The 19064-nt window shown below is 42.4% G+C and overlaps 1 protein-coding gene across 1 annotated transcript in view; it reads right to left on the bottom strand.

Annotated features, from left to right (window-relative positions):
- LAMB3 (laminin subunit beta 3) overlaps positions 1-13113 on the bottom strand; it is a 78063-nt gene extending 64950 nt beyond the window's left edge. Inside the window, exons 1-3 of the mRNA XM_061632048.1 lie at positions 13010-13113; positions 11285-11339; positions 6858-7012 (exon numbers count right to left, since the gene is read on the bottom strand). Coding sequence (XP_061488032.1) covers positions 6858-7012; positions 11285-11309 — 180 coding nt within the window. The 5' untranslated portion in view covers positions 11310-11339; positions 13010-13113. The remainder of the gene's footprint in view (positions 1-6857; positions 7013-11284; positions 11340-13009) is intronic.
- Between the last annotated feature and the right edge of the window lie 5951 nt (positions 13114-19064).

Below are 19064 nucleotides of genomic sequence, written 5' to 3'. Positions count from 1 at the left end.
ATAGAAACAAAATGGAATATACTTTGTAGTTATTCTGCTGTTTCATTGCTGTGGGTTTTTGTTTACAGACTTCTGTTTGGGCCAAAATTTAATTCTGCTGGTCAGAATATAATGGTGTTTCAATTTATTGTATGTTTCTTATGATGTTTTCTTTAACTTATTGTTTGACTATTTGATTTTTGTCTTGTAACAGTAAATTATGTAAACTTTTTCATATTGTGAGCTGCCTTGAGCATAGATTACTACAGAAAGGCAGCGTATAAATAAATCATGATGACTGCATTTTATGCTGTTTAACGGAATGCTTGAATGGTTTTCTTACTCTCTAAGTCACCCTTTCCCAACCAGTGTGCCTCCAGATGTTGTTGGACCACAACTCCCATCAGCCTCAGCCAGCATTGCCAATGGTCAGGTCAAGTCGCCTAGAGCGTCCGTGAATTCGGACAGACAGGCGACTAACAAATAAAATTTTATTATTATTTTATTATTATTATGGGAAAGGCTGCTCTAAGTTTTTCTAAGCTGTCCCCAAAGCATATGTTAAAAGTGGGATAAAAGGGGCTTTTTTCCTAAATAAAATAAGCTGCAATACAAGACAGAAATTTGAAGAACACATCCCCATGACTATATCTGTGCACTAGAAAAAACTTCACCTGTTGAAATCATGCCTGTCCCAAGGCAGCCAGAAAAACAAGCCTAGCCACCCATTCTTATCAACCCAAGACAGGAACAATATCAATGTAGGCTTTAATGGGACTGTGATTTATCTCTGAGCAAGCAAGATTCTGTGGTCAAATGCCTGAAAATTACTGATTGGGTTTAATACTCCCTTTTGTATAATTTGCAATAGTGGATATATAGGCTGCACTTTGCCTAGTCCTGGGTGAGAGGCTGCCACTGTGGGGGTACAAAGTATAAAGGTCAGAAGGAATCACAGCCAAAGCAAAGGCAGCAAACAAGAGGCTCAGGATTGGAGCGCTTCCACCAGCAAGGAACTTAACAGAATTGCAAAAGACTTTGGGACACAAAACACACACTTTGGGACACTTCTCTGATTGGCACCAGACTCAGACAGTACACATTGGCCAGCAGGGCAGAGTGTCAGGAAAGCAAGCAAGCACAGCCCCTCCTCCCATACCCTGTGCAGAGGTTGCAAAAAATGGACTTTAAAACTTTCCACCGTTTGGCACAAAACTGGGAACGTGATACATGGCCCCACTAATAATTATGCCAGGACGTTTAAGGCCCAAAACTCATGGTGCAGAGGTGGATGAGTGATGAAACAGTTGTCCCTGTGAATTCACAGCACTGACTGATTAAGGTGCACGGCTGATAAAGAAGACAGCGCATGCTAAGCTGTCATGTCCTCGTTCCACCAAATCCAGGCAACCTAATTTGAATGTTATACAAATTCCTTCCACTTCTATGCTAATGCAAACCAAGCACATTCATTTGGGCATTTTTCACCAATCACTTTCTGTTGGCTCCTCCTGATGCACTTGCTCAGACATTTGTTGGGCCTTTCTTCACTGAGAATGTAGAAAAGTGTGATTGGGAGGCAGGTGGCAAATTGCTGGACACTGCTGCTCCTGTTTCTGTGGCTGTCACCTACAGTGCACAGTTTTGGCACCTGCTCCTCAAATATCTAAAAGGAGAAATTTCAAGGATATCTGGGGGGGGGGGGCGGGGGTAAGATTCTTTGTTCTTGGTCTCAAACCCTTGGCAGGTGCAAACTAGAAGCAAAGCACAGAACATAGGAAGTTGCCTTATACTGAGTGAGACCATTGGCCCATCTAGCTCAGTCTTGTCTATATGACACCCCCTCCCAGTGCAAGCAATGTGGGCTTAAATAGGCCCTCCTGCCCCACCTACCTCCTATGTCAGCTCATCAGTACACATGCCTGCCATCACCCAAGATGGCAGTGGGGACATCAAACCCTTAGGGACACCGCCCCCCGCTGCCATCTTGGGTAATGGTAGGCATGCACACACCTAATGGTGACACACAATGCGGCAACATGGGAGGTAGATGGGACTGGAAAGCTTATTTAAGCCCATGCTGCCTGTATCGGGTGAATGTGTATTGCCTGGGAACTCCCGCTCTGCAATCTTTTTGCTCTCAGGGCTTAGTCAACATAAGAAGAGCCTGCTGGATCAGGCTAGAGGCCCATCTAGTTCAGCATCCTGTTCTCACAGTGACTAACCAGGTGCCCATGGGAAACCTGCAAGTCGTGCTGCCAGGTCTTCATTTGCTTCTGGGCAAATTAAGATGCTGGGTGGCTGGGGTCTTACTGGCACTACATTTTGCAGTGTGTCTAGATGCCCTGTTAGCAGTGTTTTTTTGAAAAAACAAAAGCAAAAATAAGAGCCAGGTCTGGCTTGACAAAGCTTTTTAGCTATCATTCCCTTATCAGCCCAGATCACATGCTGGACAGGGGATTCTAATCTATCTCACATTCATACAGGCCAAGAAGTGAAAGAAATCATACATTGTCTCTACAAAGAACTACTGACCGGTAATGTCCATGCAGTTACCATAATGAGTCAGCTTTAGGAATAAACATGACTGCAATACTGAACTGCTGGAATCATAATGTAGGTCACTCACCCCTTAATACCATTTAACCTTCTTGTTGATTTGGCTGATTAAAGAAGAGAAAAGGGGATTGTTTTTCAACCTTTTACTATGTTTATGGATAAACTGGGAGATATAATCTGTGTTACTACCTGTGAGTGTGTGTGTGTTGTTGTTGTTATATTGCTTCTACTACTATTAAATTGTACTTTTTTATTCTTACTGCTCTGTTACCTGCCCTGTGAACATAAGTCTATGTTGAAGGGGAAGTATATTATGTGTGTAAATAAATAATTCACATGGTGTACAAGTATGTGATCTTTTATGTGTGCTATGGAAGGCCACAATTAGGGCTCATCTACATGGGAGCATTTGTTCATAACAAATACACTGCTTTTACCTTCGCTATTCATTTGCACTGTCTGCAGTCCCTGCTCAGTGATAGCTGCCAATCACTTTTTCCCAATCACATGAGTAGGCATTCCACTGGGAAGGATTAGTCTCACTGTTTCCTTGTGGCTTGGCTTGACCCTCTAATTATACATTTCCACTCCCTCTAGTTGCTAGGTGACCAGGCATGCTCAGTCTGTTCTACCAGCTGCAGTAGGTTCCTTTAAAAAAGAATGCAAGTGCAAATATCTGTGTTTTCCTTGCCTAGGGCTGGTGGGATACAGCTGAAATACCAATCTTTGTTTGAGCAGTGTTACACTTTTGCACACAAGTTGGGGGGGAAAGAAAATAAAGGCACTGTTTCCAGCAACATAATAAAGTCCAGCAGAACTGAGGAGACCACCCAGAAGTTGCTTGCCAGCCCACAGGAAACAAAATGAAAGATGGGAAGAGATAGTGGGCATGGAGAGGGGAATGATTGACACACCCACCTAAAAGCATTAGAGCACAGCATCAGCAACCACCAAAAAAACCCGGAGTGGAGACTTTTTTTCTCCCCTTTTCGTATTAGCACATTCAGTTAATACGGATTTACAGGGGGGAAACTGTGTGATAGCTTCTGTTTGATGGTAACATCATGTGAACCATGCAAATTTAAAGGAGATGTGAATAGCACCAAACACTCAGCAAACAACCGTGTAGATGAGCCCTTAGTTACCTTTCACATACCCCTCCTCCGTGAACCTCATTCTCAAAGATTATCTTGACCCATTCCAGTTTGGTTTCAGGCCTGGCTATGGGACTGAATTGGCCTGGGTCACCCTGACCTTTATTGGGAGAAGGATAGGGGGAGTGTAACCCTGTTATTCTTACTAGATCTCTCACTGGCTTTTGATACCATTGACCATGGTATCCTTCTGGGCCAACTTGGTGAGATGGGTATCGGAGGCACTGTTTTACAGTGGTTCCAATCCTATCTCCAGGGTCGTTTTCAGAGAATAGCATTGGGCGATTGTCTTTTGGACCCCTGGCAGCTGTGCTGTGGGGTGCCTCAGGGTACCATCTTGTCCCCCATGCTGTTTAACGTCTATATGAAGCCCTTGGGAGCAGTCATCAGGAGATTTGTGGTGAGGTGTCAGCAGTATGCTGATGACACCCAGCTCTATTTCTCTGTAACATCTGAATTGGGAGAGGCCATGCAAACCCTGGACCACTGCCTGGACTTGGTGGTGGGCTGGATGAGGGCCAATAAATGGAGTCTAAATCCTAGCAAGACGGAGGAATTGTCAGTTGGTGGTTCCCGGGTTCAGATTGGTCAGTTGCCTGCTTTGGATGGGGTAGTACTCCCTCTGAAACAGCAGGTCTGTAGTCTGTGTGATAGCTCCTGGATCCATCTTTGTCACTAGCGGCCCAGGTGTCCTCCGTGGCTAGGAGAGATTTTTACCAGCTTTGGCTGGTGAGACAGCTGCAGACATTTCTGGATCAAGGTAGCCTGACCACTGTTGTCCACGTACTGGTAACCTCCAGGCTGGATTACTGTAATGCCCTCTATGTGGGGCTGCCCTCAAGGTTGGTCCAGAAGCTGCTGCTGGTGCAAAATGTGGCGGCGAAACTGCTCACTGGGGCAGGGTATCACCAATATGTCACCCCGCTGTTGAAAGAATTGCACTGGCTGCCCATTTGTTACCGGGCCAAGTTCAAGGTTCTAGTTTTGGTATACAAAGCCCTATACAGCTCGGGACCAGGATACCTGAAAGACCGTCTTACCCCTTATATACCTAGCAGATCACTACACTCTGCAGGTGAGGGCTTCCTGCATATACCATCTTATCAGGAGGTCCGTTCCGCACAACACAGAAAATGGACCTTTAGTGTAGTGGCACCTACCCTTTGGAATTCCCTCTCCTTAAATATTAGACAGGCACCATCTCTTACTTTTTTGGCACCTATTGAAGACCTTCCTCTTTCAACAAGCCTTTTAACCAGAGACCTTATCCCAGTCTGCGCCTGTGTTGGAATTGCTTTTAAAGATGTTTTTAAACCTTTTTTAAAAGATGTTTTTAAAGCCTTTTTTAAAATGTTTTTAAATATGTTTTGTTTTAATATGTTTTTATGGATGTTTTTGTTGTAATATATTTTAAAGTCTGTTTTTATGATGGTTTAAAGTGTTTTTAGTGCTTTTGTTTGCCTCCCTGGGCTCCTACTGGGAGGAAAGGTGAGATATAAATTTAATAAATAAATAAATCACATTTCTGCATCCACCCATTGCAGGAAGGTGAAGAAAAAGATAGGGAGGTGAACTGAGCTACACTGAATAGGTTAAGACCCTTTTTTAACTACTACAGTTCATATAGAGAAAGGCATTGATATAAAAAGGCTGCCAAGTTTTTTTTCTAGCAGAAATCCTAGGTCTTAATGAGATCATCATCTTTCTCTATGTCCTCTGCCATCTGAAGTGTGGTGACTGGTGACCAGAGAGAGAGGCTTTTCTGTGTTGGCTCTTCACCTTCGGAATGTCCTTCTCAACAAGGAAGGCCCACCTAGAGACCTCATTTAAGTGCCATGAAAAAACATTTCTGATTTCCCAAGCTTTCAAGAACTGCTAGTGTAAGCAATCGTTAACTTAGAGCAGTTTGATCTAACTATCTTCTTGAATAGGCTGTTTTAGTTTAAGTTTGCTATATTAATTTGTATGCATAATTTATTTATTTGTTCATTTATTTTAAATTGTGCTTTAAGTTACTACTCTGTTATCCACTGAAGGTCACTGATTCATAGGGTCACCATATGTCATAATTAATTTGAAGGCATATAACAACAAACTGGTTATAAATTACATAATTAATAAACAATATGTGTGTGTGTGATCGCAGGCCCCAAATCAAGAAATTCCTACAGGTAAAAACTAGATGTTTATGAATGTGGTATTCAATGGGCAATGGCAAAGCAAACAAAAGGTATGAACTCAGTTAACATGAGGAGTCCAGTTTTTTCTAGATACCAAGGCACAGAGTGACTGACCAAATAAGGGCACAAACTGAAAGAGAAAAGGCATATGGAATATTATTGCTTGTTGGAACACGTAACTTGGTCCCATGTGAGATGTGTTGTGTCTTTAGATTTATGGAGGAAAACTGAGGTCCATGACATGATTTCTCATAATAACATAATAACCAACTTTTTTGTTGTTTATTTATTTATTTATTACATTTATATACCACCCCATAGCCAAAGCTCTCTGGGCGGTTTATAGCAATTAAAAACATTAAAAACAAATATACAAATTTTAAAACACAAAAAATAATTTAAAAACACAATTTAAAAATTTTAAAAACAATTTAAAAACACATGCTAAAATGCCCGGGAGAAGAGGAAAGTCATTTAAAAACTGTGGGGCACAAAAAGCCTGATTAAAATTCTGATACTTCTCTGCAACTATATTCTGGAAAATTGAGTATGCTTTTTTGTGTTTCAGCTTCTGTTATGACGAGATACCATCTCTAAACTGCTCAGTGACAAACACAAAACTGCTGCTAGGGCGGCTAGACAAGGCTAGACAACAAGCCTTTTAAGTAGAGACCTTATCCCAGTCTGCATCTGTGTTGGAATTGCTTTTTAATATATTTTAAACCTTTTTTTAATGTTTTTTAAAGCTTTTTAAAAATGTTTTTTAAAAGGTATTTTGTTTTAATATGTTTTTAATGGTTGTTGTGTTTTAATATATTTTGAAGTCTTTTTTATGATGTTTTAGAGTGTTTTGGGTGCTTTTGTTTGTTGCCCTGGGCTCCTCCTGGGAGAAAGGGTGGCATATAAATCAAATAAATAAATAAATGAATAATAAATAGACAATGTGCCTTTCCTGTATGAATAAAGATACTTATGTCATACGTACTTCCCCATATGGAGTGCAGTAAGTTTCAGGTTGGACAAGTCCACAGGTAGAGGAGGCTTTCAAATGATGGATTCTTCCAATTAGAAGGTCTTGCACAGGTGGGTAACAAGCCCCATGTGAGCAGATACTCTGTGCAGCCCGAAGGTGTAGTGAAGCTAGAATGAAATAAGAACTGCACTTCAATATAGCCATTAATAAAGTCAAAATTAGACACAAAACCCACCATTGTTCATGGCAATGTAAAACCTGGTAGTTTCACTGAAGCCACCAGAGATAACAACAGCTGGTGTAATTGTAATTGACTAGGAATTAGGAAGTGGCTGGTTTGAAACCTCACCTCCTGCCATGGACTGACCTCATGGCCTTAGGAAAGTCACTCAAACTCCAATCCTGTGAGTAGGCTCCATTAAACTAAAAAGGGCTTACATCTGAGTAGACAGGTACATGACTGCACTGAGAGCTTCACACATACCTCTGATCTGCAATACTGACCTAACTCACAGGCAGGGGTGTAGTAGTCCAGGGTCTCGGGGAGTCTTAGACCCCTTACTGTTTTGGGAGCAGGGTCCCTATGTCTCTGGTGTCCTATGAGCTAATCAGCATGAAAGAAGAGTGTGTTAGCCTCTGAAAAGAGTCTTCTAATATGCTTCGTTGTCCTTTCCTGCTGATTGGAACCAATCAGAGTGAAAGGAGGAGAGTCAACCACTGAGAAGACTGTTTCCATTAGCTAACACTCTCCCCTTTCATAAGAACATCTATTGCTGTGGGGAAAGGTATTAACTCGGATCTCATTCTCAGCCCAGCAGCAGAAAAAGGTGTGAGTGTGGCTGTGACTGTCATGAAGGGACCCTGCACTTCTGAATTTGCCACTACACTACTGCTCACAGGGTTGTTGCAACAATTATTGAGATAATGTATTTAACTCTGAAGCATTTTAAATATTCAAAAGCACTATAGAAGTGTTAAATATTATACTCATGTCCAACAGCTCAATTATCTCTCCTTCTTTTAAATTGACACTAGTAATATGGTGACCATTAACCAATTCAACACACTGGGGACTACTCCAGTCAGACGTGTTACTTTTTCAAGTCAGCATGTGTGCTTTTGATAAAAAAAGGTTTACAGGATGAATGTATGCTTGAAAGCACAGAACAGACAATTATAATCAGTGAACCATTCTCTAATATAACTTTCCCTTTTATTACAGAGCACACCAAGAAGTCTTCAGTTCAAATCTCACCTCTTCTAGATGACCTTAAGCAAATAGCTATTTCTCAGTCTTCCATCTACAATGTGCGGACGATTATATTGACCTACTTCACAAGACTGCAGAGATCCCATTGCTCAGTTTAAGTGCTGTTCCTCACATGATTAGCATTGCAGCAGGGGGAAAGTGGGGCTGCTCCCATGTCTTCTTCCCTCCCCCCCCCACTATCTGCATGTTGGGGGCATGGAGTCTGCAGAACATATGCAGGCTCTCCCTCTGATCTGAAAGCAATGAGGAGAGTCTGGGGCACTGTGTTATTTTTGTGAGAACATCTGAATAGGAGGTGGAGGGGTGAGGCAGCAGGGAGGGTGTTAGAGTGCAAGTGCATCAGCAGGAGCATCAAATTCGTTTCACTGGTGTGTTTGCACCACATGGGTCTCAGAAGTAGTAATGGGGGACTTCAATTATCCTGACATCTGTTGGAAGATAAACTCTGCCAAACATGGCCACTCCAAGAAATTTCTGACTTGTGTTGGAGATAACTTTCTCCTACAGAAAGTGGAGGAAGCAACCAGAGGATCAGCTATCCTGGACTTGATTCTAACCAATAGAGATGAATTGGTGGATGAAGTGGCAGTTACGGGAACTCTGGGGGAAAGTGACCACACTATACTTGAATTCTTGATTTTAACAGAAGTGAAAGCTGAGAGTAGCCAGACGTGCACCCTGGACTTCAGGAAAGCTGATTTTAATAAACTCAGAACAATTGTAAGTACGGTTCCATGGCAAGCCACCCTAATGACAAAAGGAGTCCAAGATGGGTGGGAGTTTCTAAAACAGGAAATTCTTACAGCGCAATGGCAAGCAATTCCAACAAGGAAAAAATGGGGAAAACAGCAGAAGAAGCCAGTGTGGCTTCACAAAAAGCTTAGAACTGACCTGAAAACAAAAAAGGACACATACAGGAAGTGGAAAGAAGGCCAGGCCACAAAGGAAGAGTACAGGCAGGTATCACAGAATTGCAGCGATGGTGTCAGGAAGGCTGAAGCTGAGAATGAGCTGAGGTTAGTGAGGGATGCTAAAAGCAACAAAAAAGCTTTCTTCAGGTATGTCCATAATAAAAGACAGAAAAAAGAAATGGTGGCACAGCTACTCAGTGAGGATGGCAAAAGCATAACAGATGACAAAGAAAAGGCAGAAGTGCTCAATTCCTACTTTGGCTCAGTCTTCTCTCAAAAAAGGGTCTATGACCCTCTTGGGAAATATGAAGTAGAAGGGACAGCATTGAAACTTGAGATTGATAGACAAACAGTCAAGGAATACCTAATCACTTTGAACAAGTTCAAATTGGCAGGGCCCAATAAACTTCATCCTAGAGTACTGAAGGAACTGGCTGAAGAAACGCTGTTTAATATCTTTACAAAATCATGGAGGACTGGTGGAGTGCCGGATGACTAGAGGAGAGCTAAGGTTGTCCCTATCTTCAAAAAGGGCAAGAAGGAGGAACCGGGGAACTACAGACCAGTCAACCTAACATCAATCCCTGGAAAAACTCTGGAGCAGATTGTAAAGCAGTCAATCTGTAAGCACCTTGAAAACAATGCAGTGATTACTAGGAGCCAACATGGATTTATGAAGATCAAATCCTGCCAAACTAATCTTATCTCGTTTTTTGATCGGGTTACCTCCCTTGTAGATTGTGAGAATGCTGTGGACATAATATATCTCGACTTCAGCAAAGCTTTTGACAAAGTGCCCCATAATACACTGATTAGCAAGCTAGCTAAATGTGGGCTGGATGGAACAACTATCAGGTGGATCCACAGTTGGCTCCAGAATCATACTCAAAGAGTGCTTAGCAATGGTTCCTTCTCAAACTGGGCAAAAGTAACAAGTGGGATACCACAGGGCTCGGTCCTGGGCCCAGTGCTCTTCAACATTTTTATTAACGACTTGGATGAGGAGGTACAGAGCATGCTTATCAAATTTGCAGATGATATAAAATTGGGGGTCACAGCTAATACCGTGGAAGAAACAAAATTCAAAGGGACCTTGATAGGCTGGAGCATTGGGCTGAAAACAACAGAATGAAATTAAACTGGGATAAATGCAAAGTTCTACACTTAGGAAAAAAAAACCAAATGCACAGTTATAAGATGGGGGATACTTGGCTCAGCAATATGACATGTGAGAAGGATCTTGGAATTGTCGTTGATCACAAGCTGAATATGAGCCAACAGTGCGATGTGGCTGCAAAAAAGTCAAATGCTATATTAGGCTGCATTAACAGAAGTATAGTTTCCAAATTGTGTGAAGTATTAGTTCCCCTCTATTCAGCACTGGTTAGGCATATTGAATACTGCATCCAGTTCTGGTCTCCGCACTTCAAGAAGGATGCAGACAAACTGGAACGGGTTCAGAGGAGGGCAACAAGGATGATCAGGGGACTGGAAACAAAGCCCTATGAGGAGAGACTGAAAGAACTGGGCATGTTTAGCCTCGAGAAAAGAAGACTGAGGGGAGATATGATAGCACTCTTCAAGTACATGAACGTTTGTCACACAGAGGAGGGCCGGGATCTCTGCTTGATCGTCCCAGAGTGCAGGACATGGAATAATGGGCTCAAGCTGCAGGAAGCCAGATTTTGGCAAACATCAGGAAAAACTTCCTGTTAGAGCGGCATGACAATGGAACCAATTACCATGGGAAGAGGTGGACTCTCCAACACTGGAGACATTCAAGAGGCAGCTGGACAGCCATCTGTCGGGAATGCTTTGATTTGGATTCCTGCACTGAGCAGTGAGTTGGACTCGATGGCCTTATAGGCCCCTTCCAAATCTACTACTCTATGATTCTGTGAACCGCTTCATCTCTCTTCCTCCCAGTAAGCAGTAGAAACTTACCTTCTATAAGGTCAGACAAGCACCTTCGCCCCACCATGCTGTCTGCTGCATATATTATTTCCGCCCCACCTTCCTCCACAATTCAGTAGCACCTTTCAACGAATTCTGGCAAATACTAAAGATGCGGTTGCCTCTCTCCTAACACCAACTACTTCTTGTGATTGGTCTTGAGTAGAATGCACAAGATTTTTAGCCAGTTTCAATTAGAGATGATATGCAACATCTTGGACTACAGAATTGACCCTCTGATTTACCACAAATAATACAGATCTCAAAGACTTTTTTGTATGCATACTTAGAATGGCAACACTTACCCAGAACAAAAAGAAATATCCACATGATGTTGATTCCACAAAGCTAAAGATTCACCTGAGATAAATGTAAAGCATAAATTCAGTGGCACAGAAGATATCATGGGAAAGGACAATCCAGCAGCTCATTAACTCTTCCCTTAGCACCAGATTTGCAACATTGGTTTGCAGTTATCTCATTTCACTGTGGTTGCAGGAGGAAGTAGATGGAAGGGACTGTTCCCTTCACACTGTCAATTCACACAGACCTCGTCTAGCCAAGAAGACTGCCTAGTCTCTTCAGTGATGGAGATAGCTCTAAGCACACAGAAAATCATGTGCAGAGATGTCCCCTACAGTGAATGGGAAAATCCACTCATGGAAAAACAGGGTCTGCTGCATTAGAACATAGACATTAGGGATGGGAGAGAATTTCAGTTCACATTTCAAGTGAAATCTATCACATTCACACTTTCTGAAGCAATATGAAAAGTAAAACACAGCCATCCTTCGAAATTTTCACTTCTTTGAATTTTGTGATGCAGTTTGCCAACCAACCAATGTTTAAAAAAATACATATATTAGGGAACGTGTGCATAATAATGAATAGATGAATGACAATAACATGTAAAATGCATTATATGATGAGAAATTGTTAAAAAAAACTGTGTACATTAGTCAAAACAGCCTACAAAAATGTGTTTATTAGGAGAAATTCAGACTAAAATGCTGGAGAATTTTCATGAAGATTTTTAAAACACAAACACACACAAATTGCTGCAGAGATGTGGAGAACTTAATTTGAGATTGGAAAAATGAGAAACGGAGAAAACCAAAATTGATAGATCTTTCCATCCCTAATAGACATACCCTGTATTAGCATTAACTACTTTTAAAATCAGAAACCAGCACTGAAGATGGAAACATCAGTAATAAAAGCTATCTGTAATACTGACTGTGCACTCAGTTGCACTTTAACATACATCCAATATATGACTGACCTATGGCAGAGTGTAAATCACATGGTTCACTTGTACTTTTCTGTGCATCCTATGCAAAACTAGGCCAAGGTTATACACAGCCTAATTTTCACTTTCAGGCTTGCTTGTGTAAGAAAGAAACTGAGTCTAACACACAGAGAATTCAAATGTGCACTCTTTAGCTTAGGAACTTACAGCTTCTTCTCAGTTCACCTTTTGCCTATTTGCATTTGCATAAAATGTCTTTGAATCAATAAAAGATAAGACTCTCTTCAAACCACTAATAAACTGCAGTTCAGTTCTTCTATTCTCTCTGCAGAACAAAAAGTACTAAATTTTATATGGACGTTGGAGAACCTGCTTATTCAGAGACTAATTTGCTGCCTCTGAAGTTGTCTTTCATAAATCAAGCTACGTACACATGGCAGACTGATAACTATTAAACGTCAGCCTATGAAGCAAGCAAGCAAGCCACTTTCTAATGCTTTACCTGCACCATGAGCTATTGTCACCACCTTTTATCATTTTTGCATTTGTTTTGGTCTGCTTCATTCCTGATGACAAAATACCCCTTACCTTTCTGGAAAGTTGCAACCTTTTAGGATGATTGAATAAAAACTGTCTGAATAATTCAATCTTTATAACCAAATCCCCACAATTATGAGTCGATAGACTGCAAGAAGCACAATAGCAATCTCTCAGTTAAGATTCAGAAATACTTTGCCATGGAATGATTTACAGCTCCCAATCCCCACTGTGTAGAACCTACCTGCTGCCCTGGGCTAGATGTTTCCTCCTCTTGCTTACTGAGGCCAACCTGAATCCCTCACTTGGCCTCCTGAGTCCTTGTCTTTCACTCTCCGTTTTTAAACATGCCTCACCTGGTGAAGTAAGTTCCTGTGGGTGTAGTAATAATGGTACAAGGAGTGATTCAATGATCTCTTCAGACAGGCACACCCATTTTCAGTATAACTCATTATACCTCCTAGACAGTGAGCACATGTTTGTTCACAGATGTGAACTAGGCGTCTTTTCAACCACTAAGAAATGGACAGAAATTCAAGACTACAAAGCACTTTTAAAACAGCAGAGGGAGATCAGTTTGGTTTTGCTTCATTGTACCCGTAGTAAGGAAATACAGAACTCAAAAGAAAATCTTTTCATAAAAATAATGTGGGCCTACCTAATTCACACTTTCTGAAAAAAATATGCAAACCAAAATACAGAAATTTGCACTTCTCAAACCAAATAATGTGTCCATACCGTAAATGTGTGTATTAGGAGCAATTTGCAACAAAAAGTTGATGAATTTTCATGGGGACTTTTTTTAAAAAAATTGCAAACAGATGCAGAAATATAGAGAACTGAACTGAAGACTGGAAAAAATGAGAAACCAAAACTGACAGATTTGTCCATCCTTACCCAAGGCTCTTTCCTCATAAATAAAAAAGCAAATTAAATTAAATTAAATTAAAGGAATTATGTCCAGGTTTGGTGCCTGTGAGCCAAGCAACGCATGACCCAAAAGAAGGGATAGGTCACATTTCAAGTAATTAAGAGTAATATTTCATTAGCACAATACTCATTAAAATATACAGTCATATTTTGCTGGCAATCCAGTCCATATATCCAGTTCATTCAAAGAAAAGGACAATGAACATGGTAAAAATAAAAAGTTGTTTAAACAACTCAGACAATATTCATTATACTGAATCCATTTTTAATTCATTAGCGTTACTCAAAATCATGGCACACAACTCTCTGACAATGATGTGCCATCTCTTACTGTTTATTCAGTGGGTCAAATAGCACTATTGTGTTCAAGGTGCATTTTTTCTCCTGCAGGAATGTTTTGTCCAAATGTCACAACTATCAGGGGGCAGTTCAGAGATGCGCCTGTTATCCAGCAGATGTCCATGAAGCTAGTATGATCCAAGGCATAGGGGGCAGTTGTGTTTGCTAAGGCAAATGTAAAACCATACAACACAGTACAGTACAATAACGGAGCTGTTTTTTTAGTAACTGCATTTAGGGGAACACTAGAAGCTGCCTTATACTGAGTCAGGCGAGGTCCATCAAGCTTAGTATGGTCTATACTGACTGGCAATGGCTCTCCTGGATTTCAGACAGCGGGTCCCTCCCATCCCTACCTGGAGATGCTCAAAATTGAACCTAGGATCTTCTGTACACAAAGCATGTGCTCCGCTACTGAGCTATACAACTCTTCCCCTGTGGTCTGATGGCTGGGATATTCTGATTTCCTCATAACAGCTGCACTTACTAGGGCATCATCAGGATGGATAAGTGAGGGATTACTGATGACTGTGCAGACTACCCCACTCCACCCTCTGGAAAGCCAATGTCTGGAAAAGGCCCATATTTCTGTATTTTTCTGCTTTCAAGTTGAGTTGGTGACTTTTTATTGCTGCTACTCCTGTGCCTGTAAACAGCCACCTGATGCACAAAAATTGAACAGACAAAGCTAAGCTTCCCACTGCTTCATCTCATGCCAGAAAGAGCTTTGCTTGCTACTTTTCTGTGTGACAGAAGCTAACCAGAAGTGGATTCCTGTGTGAGTGGATTGTGAGTTGAATTCAGTTCAGTCCTCCTGGGACTGAAAGCAAATTTCTAGGCCCAGGATATGCTCAGAGGCACCATGTTCTTTAGTTCTAACTGTATGTCATTTGCACATACATGGCTCCAGTACACAGATATTGGTGTTTAATGTCTAGTAAAAAATAAAGCAGCTCTGACAAGCCGGATCTCTGTTGACCTCTGAGGTAACAGGTGTACTCTGCCTGAGACCATGGTTAGCTGAGCTGCGGTTGTCAGAGTTGACAATGCTTAGGGTTGCCATATTCCAGTCCCACAAACCAGGCATGCTATTTTGCATATTATGCAAATTATTTGCTATTTATGCAAATTAATCATATTAATAGTTGCATTATCCAGTTGTTTTGTTTTTGTACCTAGTAATTATCAACAAAAACTGAAGGAATATGTGAGGAATCTTTTTTTTTTAGATGTACATTTTCAGCCTTAAATGCCTAGGCCAGCCTTTCCCAACTAGTGGGCCACAAGATGTTGTTGGACCACAACTCTCATCAGCCTCAGCCAGCATTGCCAATGGTCAGGAAAGATGGGAATTGTGGTCCAACAACATCTGGTGGCCCACTAGTTGGGAAACGCTGGCCTAGGCTCTAGTTTCCAACACTATGGAATATTTATTTATGTATTAAGAAGATTTATATTCTGCCCTTCCACTGTTAAAAACAGAGCTCAGGGCAGCTTACAAATAAAAACAATAAAAGTGTAACTTTTCAAGAAAAGTTTGGGAACCCTTGGTGTAAGGCATCTGCCTATATTCCTATACTGCTCTCACCCCTCAATAGGTGCCTGGGATGCACGCATGTGAACATACCTCTTTACAGTTATGGAAAGTGATTCTTAATAATGTGTTATCTGCTCTAGGTCTCCAAACACAAGGTTGCATAGGTGTTTATGGGCATGACCGTAAAATATTTTGTGAAGTTTAAGTTCTATATGACATCATTTGGTAAATGTGCTTAGGATCGCACCAATGGCATTTCCAAAGATGTACCTTCACACAGACTTTTCTGTAACAGTGTTTGTCCAAACCTTCACACTTAGGGGGGCACTACTTGCACACCACTTCCATAAGCACATCAAGGTTGGATGCACACCTTAACCAAGACACAGACAACAAGGCACTCAAAACAAAAACAAAAACAAAGTGTGTTTTTGTTTTCTGAGGAGGAAGCTCTTCCTTGGGAAAGTCTTTTATTATTATTATTATTATTATTATTAATAGCAATAGCATTGGCATTAGCATTAGCATACCACCTTTTCTCCAAGGAGCTCAAGGTGGAGTACACAGTTCCGGCCCTTCTCATTTAATCGCCACAACAACCCTGTGACAGGTGAGACAGAAGGACAGCGACTAGCCCAGGATCAGCCAGCAAACTTCATGGCTGAGTAAAGATTCAGACCCTAGTCTCCCAGGTCTTTGTCCAGCACTCTAACCACTATGCCACACTGGCTCTCTATGGTTTTCACACACACACACACACACACACACACAATTTCAAAGAAGGCAAGAAATGCAGACAACAGGTGATCTGTCTACAGGTCTGAGCTGGCCAATTCCACCCCCCACCGCGCTTCCAAAGGCTGCCTTCACCCAAGACGCAAAGAGACACTTTATTACCACCAACAGCCTCCTGGGAAGAGTGAGAAGCTTCAATCAGGCGGGGGGGGGGAAGAGGAGAAGAAGGGAAACCATACCTCCAACTTGCTGGCAGGCCAGAGGAGGAGGAAAGTGGGTGGAAGCTGCGGACACTTTAAAGCAAATGTTGCTGCTACTGCTGCTGCTTTGCTGTGGAGGTGACTCCCGCATCCCTGGTTGCTTGGTTGGGGGCTGTGGTCTGCCAAGGCACAGAGCTCAGTGTGCACGTACATACGTGCACACACATGCACACACAGGGAAGGATTACTATTGATTATTAAGGATTATCAATACCATGGCACAGTCCTTAACCAAAATGGAGACAATAGTCAAGAAATCAGAAGAAGGCGAGGACTGGGAGGGCAGCTATGAAAGAACTAGAAAAGGTCCTCAGATGCAAAGATGTATCACTAAACACTAAAGTCAGGATCATTCAGACCATGGTATTCCCGATCTCTATAGATGTGAAAGCTGGACAGTGAAAAAAGCAGATAAGAGAAAAATCAACTCATTTGAAATGTGGTGTTGGAGAAGAGCTTTGAGTATACCATGGACCGCGAAAAAGGCAAATAATTGGGTGTTAGAACAAATTAAACAGAACTATCACTAGAAGCTAAAATGATGAAACTGAGGTTATCATACTTTGGACACGTAATGAGAAGATATGATCCACTAGAAAAGACAATAATGTTGGGAGAAACAGAAGGGAGTAGAAAAAGAGGAAGGCCAAACAAGAGATGGATTGATTCCATAAAGGAAGCCTCGGACCTGAACTTACAAGATCTGAACAGGGTGGTTCATGACAGATGCTATTGGAGGTCACTGAATCATAGGGTCGCCATAAGTCGGCTTGAAGGCACATAACAACATACTTACCTGGGAGTAAATCCCATTGATCTCACTGGGACTTACTTTTGAGTAGATATGTCATTTATTGGGATTATTTACTTTTCTTTGTTTTAATCCTGTCCTCTGGATTCTCAAAGGGTGCATTACTCTCTCCCTCCCCACCCGACCCCACCCCATAATTCTACTCACTAAGAAATGAACTCCAAAGAAAATTTGAGGAAATATGACGAAAGTTTTAGTGTCGGGGAGGGGGAATCGCTGTGGTCTATAGAAGTTCCATCCCTCTCATTAGGCACCCTATCCAGGTAGCTAATGGTCTGGAGTGTCTCCATATTACGTTGGGTCAGCGAGACAGACTGGGAATACTGTTGGTGTACCGTCCACCCTGCTGCCCAACAGCCTCCCTAACTGAGCTGACGGAGGTGGTCTCGGGTTTGGTGTTGCGATCCCCCAAATTTATGGTATTGGGGGATCTCAACATTCATGCCGAAACCGCTTTGTCTGGGGCGGCTCAGGACTTCATGGCCTCCATGACAGCCATGGGGCTGTCTCAATTTGTTACTGGCCCTACGCATATTTCGGGGCACACTCTAGACTTAATTTTTGCTACTGGAGCAGGGGATGGTGATCTGGGAGTGAGGGATTTTACATCTATTCCTCTGTCATGGACAGATCATCGCCTATTGAGGTGTAGGCTCACAATGTTTTCTCCCCTCTGCAAGGGTGGAGGACCAATTAAGATGGTCCGCCCCCGGAGACTAATGAATCCTGAAGGTTTTCAGAAGGCTCTGGGGAGTTTTCCGGCTAATAAAACTGACGCTCCTGTCGAAACCCTGGTCAATCTGTGGAATACGGAAATGACCCAGGCAGTTGACACGATCGCCCCGGTGCGCCCTCTCCTCTGCAGAGCTCAATTGGCTCCGTGGTTTACCCCGGAGCTAAGAGTGATGAAGCAAGAAAGGAGACGGGTTGAGTGCAAATGGAGACGAACTCCCGACGGCTGTGGTCTTGCACTTGTGAAGATCTCTACCAAGCTCTATGTGAAGGCGGTGAGGGCAGCGAAGAAGCAGTACTTTGCTGCCTCCATTCAGTCATCTTCTAACCGCCCAGCGGAACTTTATAAGGTTGTTCGGGGACTTTTACACTCTGGTCCTCAGAACGCAATAATACCATCAATAGCCCGCTGTAATGAGTTTGCGAGACACTTCCAAGATAAGATCACAAACATCCGCCGGGACCTTGACTCCAATATTGTAGCAGTTGAGCCTAATGAGGTGTCCGGAGCACAGTCCTGTCCTGTTTTATTGGATGAATTTCAGTTGGTTCAGCTCGAGGACGTGGACAAGGTGCTTGGACAGGTGCGGGCGACCACTTCTGCTCTGGATCCTTGCCCCTCATGGCTAATAAAAGCTAGCAGGAACGGAACAGCCGGATGGGCCAAGGAGGTGATCAATGCCTCTTTACGAGAGGGAGTGGTACCACCCTGCCTGAAACAGGCGGTGGTGAGACCGCTCCTAAAGAAACCCTCCTTGGACCCTGAAAATCTTGACAACTATAGACCGGTAGCAAATGTTCCGTTCCTGGGCAAGGTTTTAGAGCGTGTGGTCGCTCACCAGGTCCAGGCTCTCTAGGATGAAACTGATTATCTGGATCCATGTCAATCGGGCTTTCGGCCGGGGTTTGGTACAGAAACAGCCTTGGTCGCCCTGTATGATGACCTCTGTCGGGA

Source organism: Rhineura floridana, chromosome 6 (genome assembly GCF_030035675.1).
Source record: "Rhineura floridana isolate rRhiFlo1 chromosome 6, rRhiFlo1.hap2, whole genome shotgun sequence".
Lineage (NCBI taxonomy): Eukaryota > Metazoa > Chordata > Lepidosauria > Squamata > Rhineuridae > Rhineura > Rhineura floridana.
The sequence above is the reverse complement of the archived record's forward strand: the minus strand, read 5'-3'. Positions and strand labels throughout refer to the sequence as shown.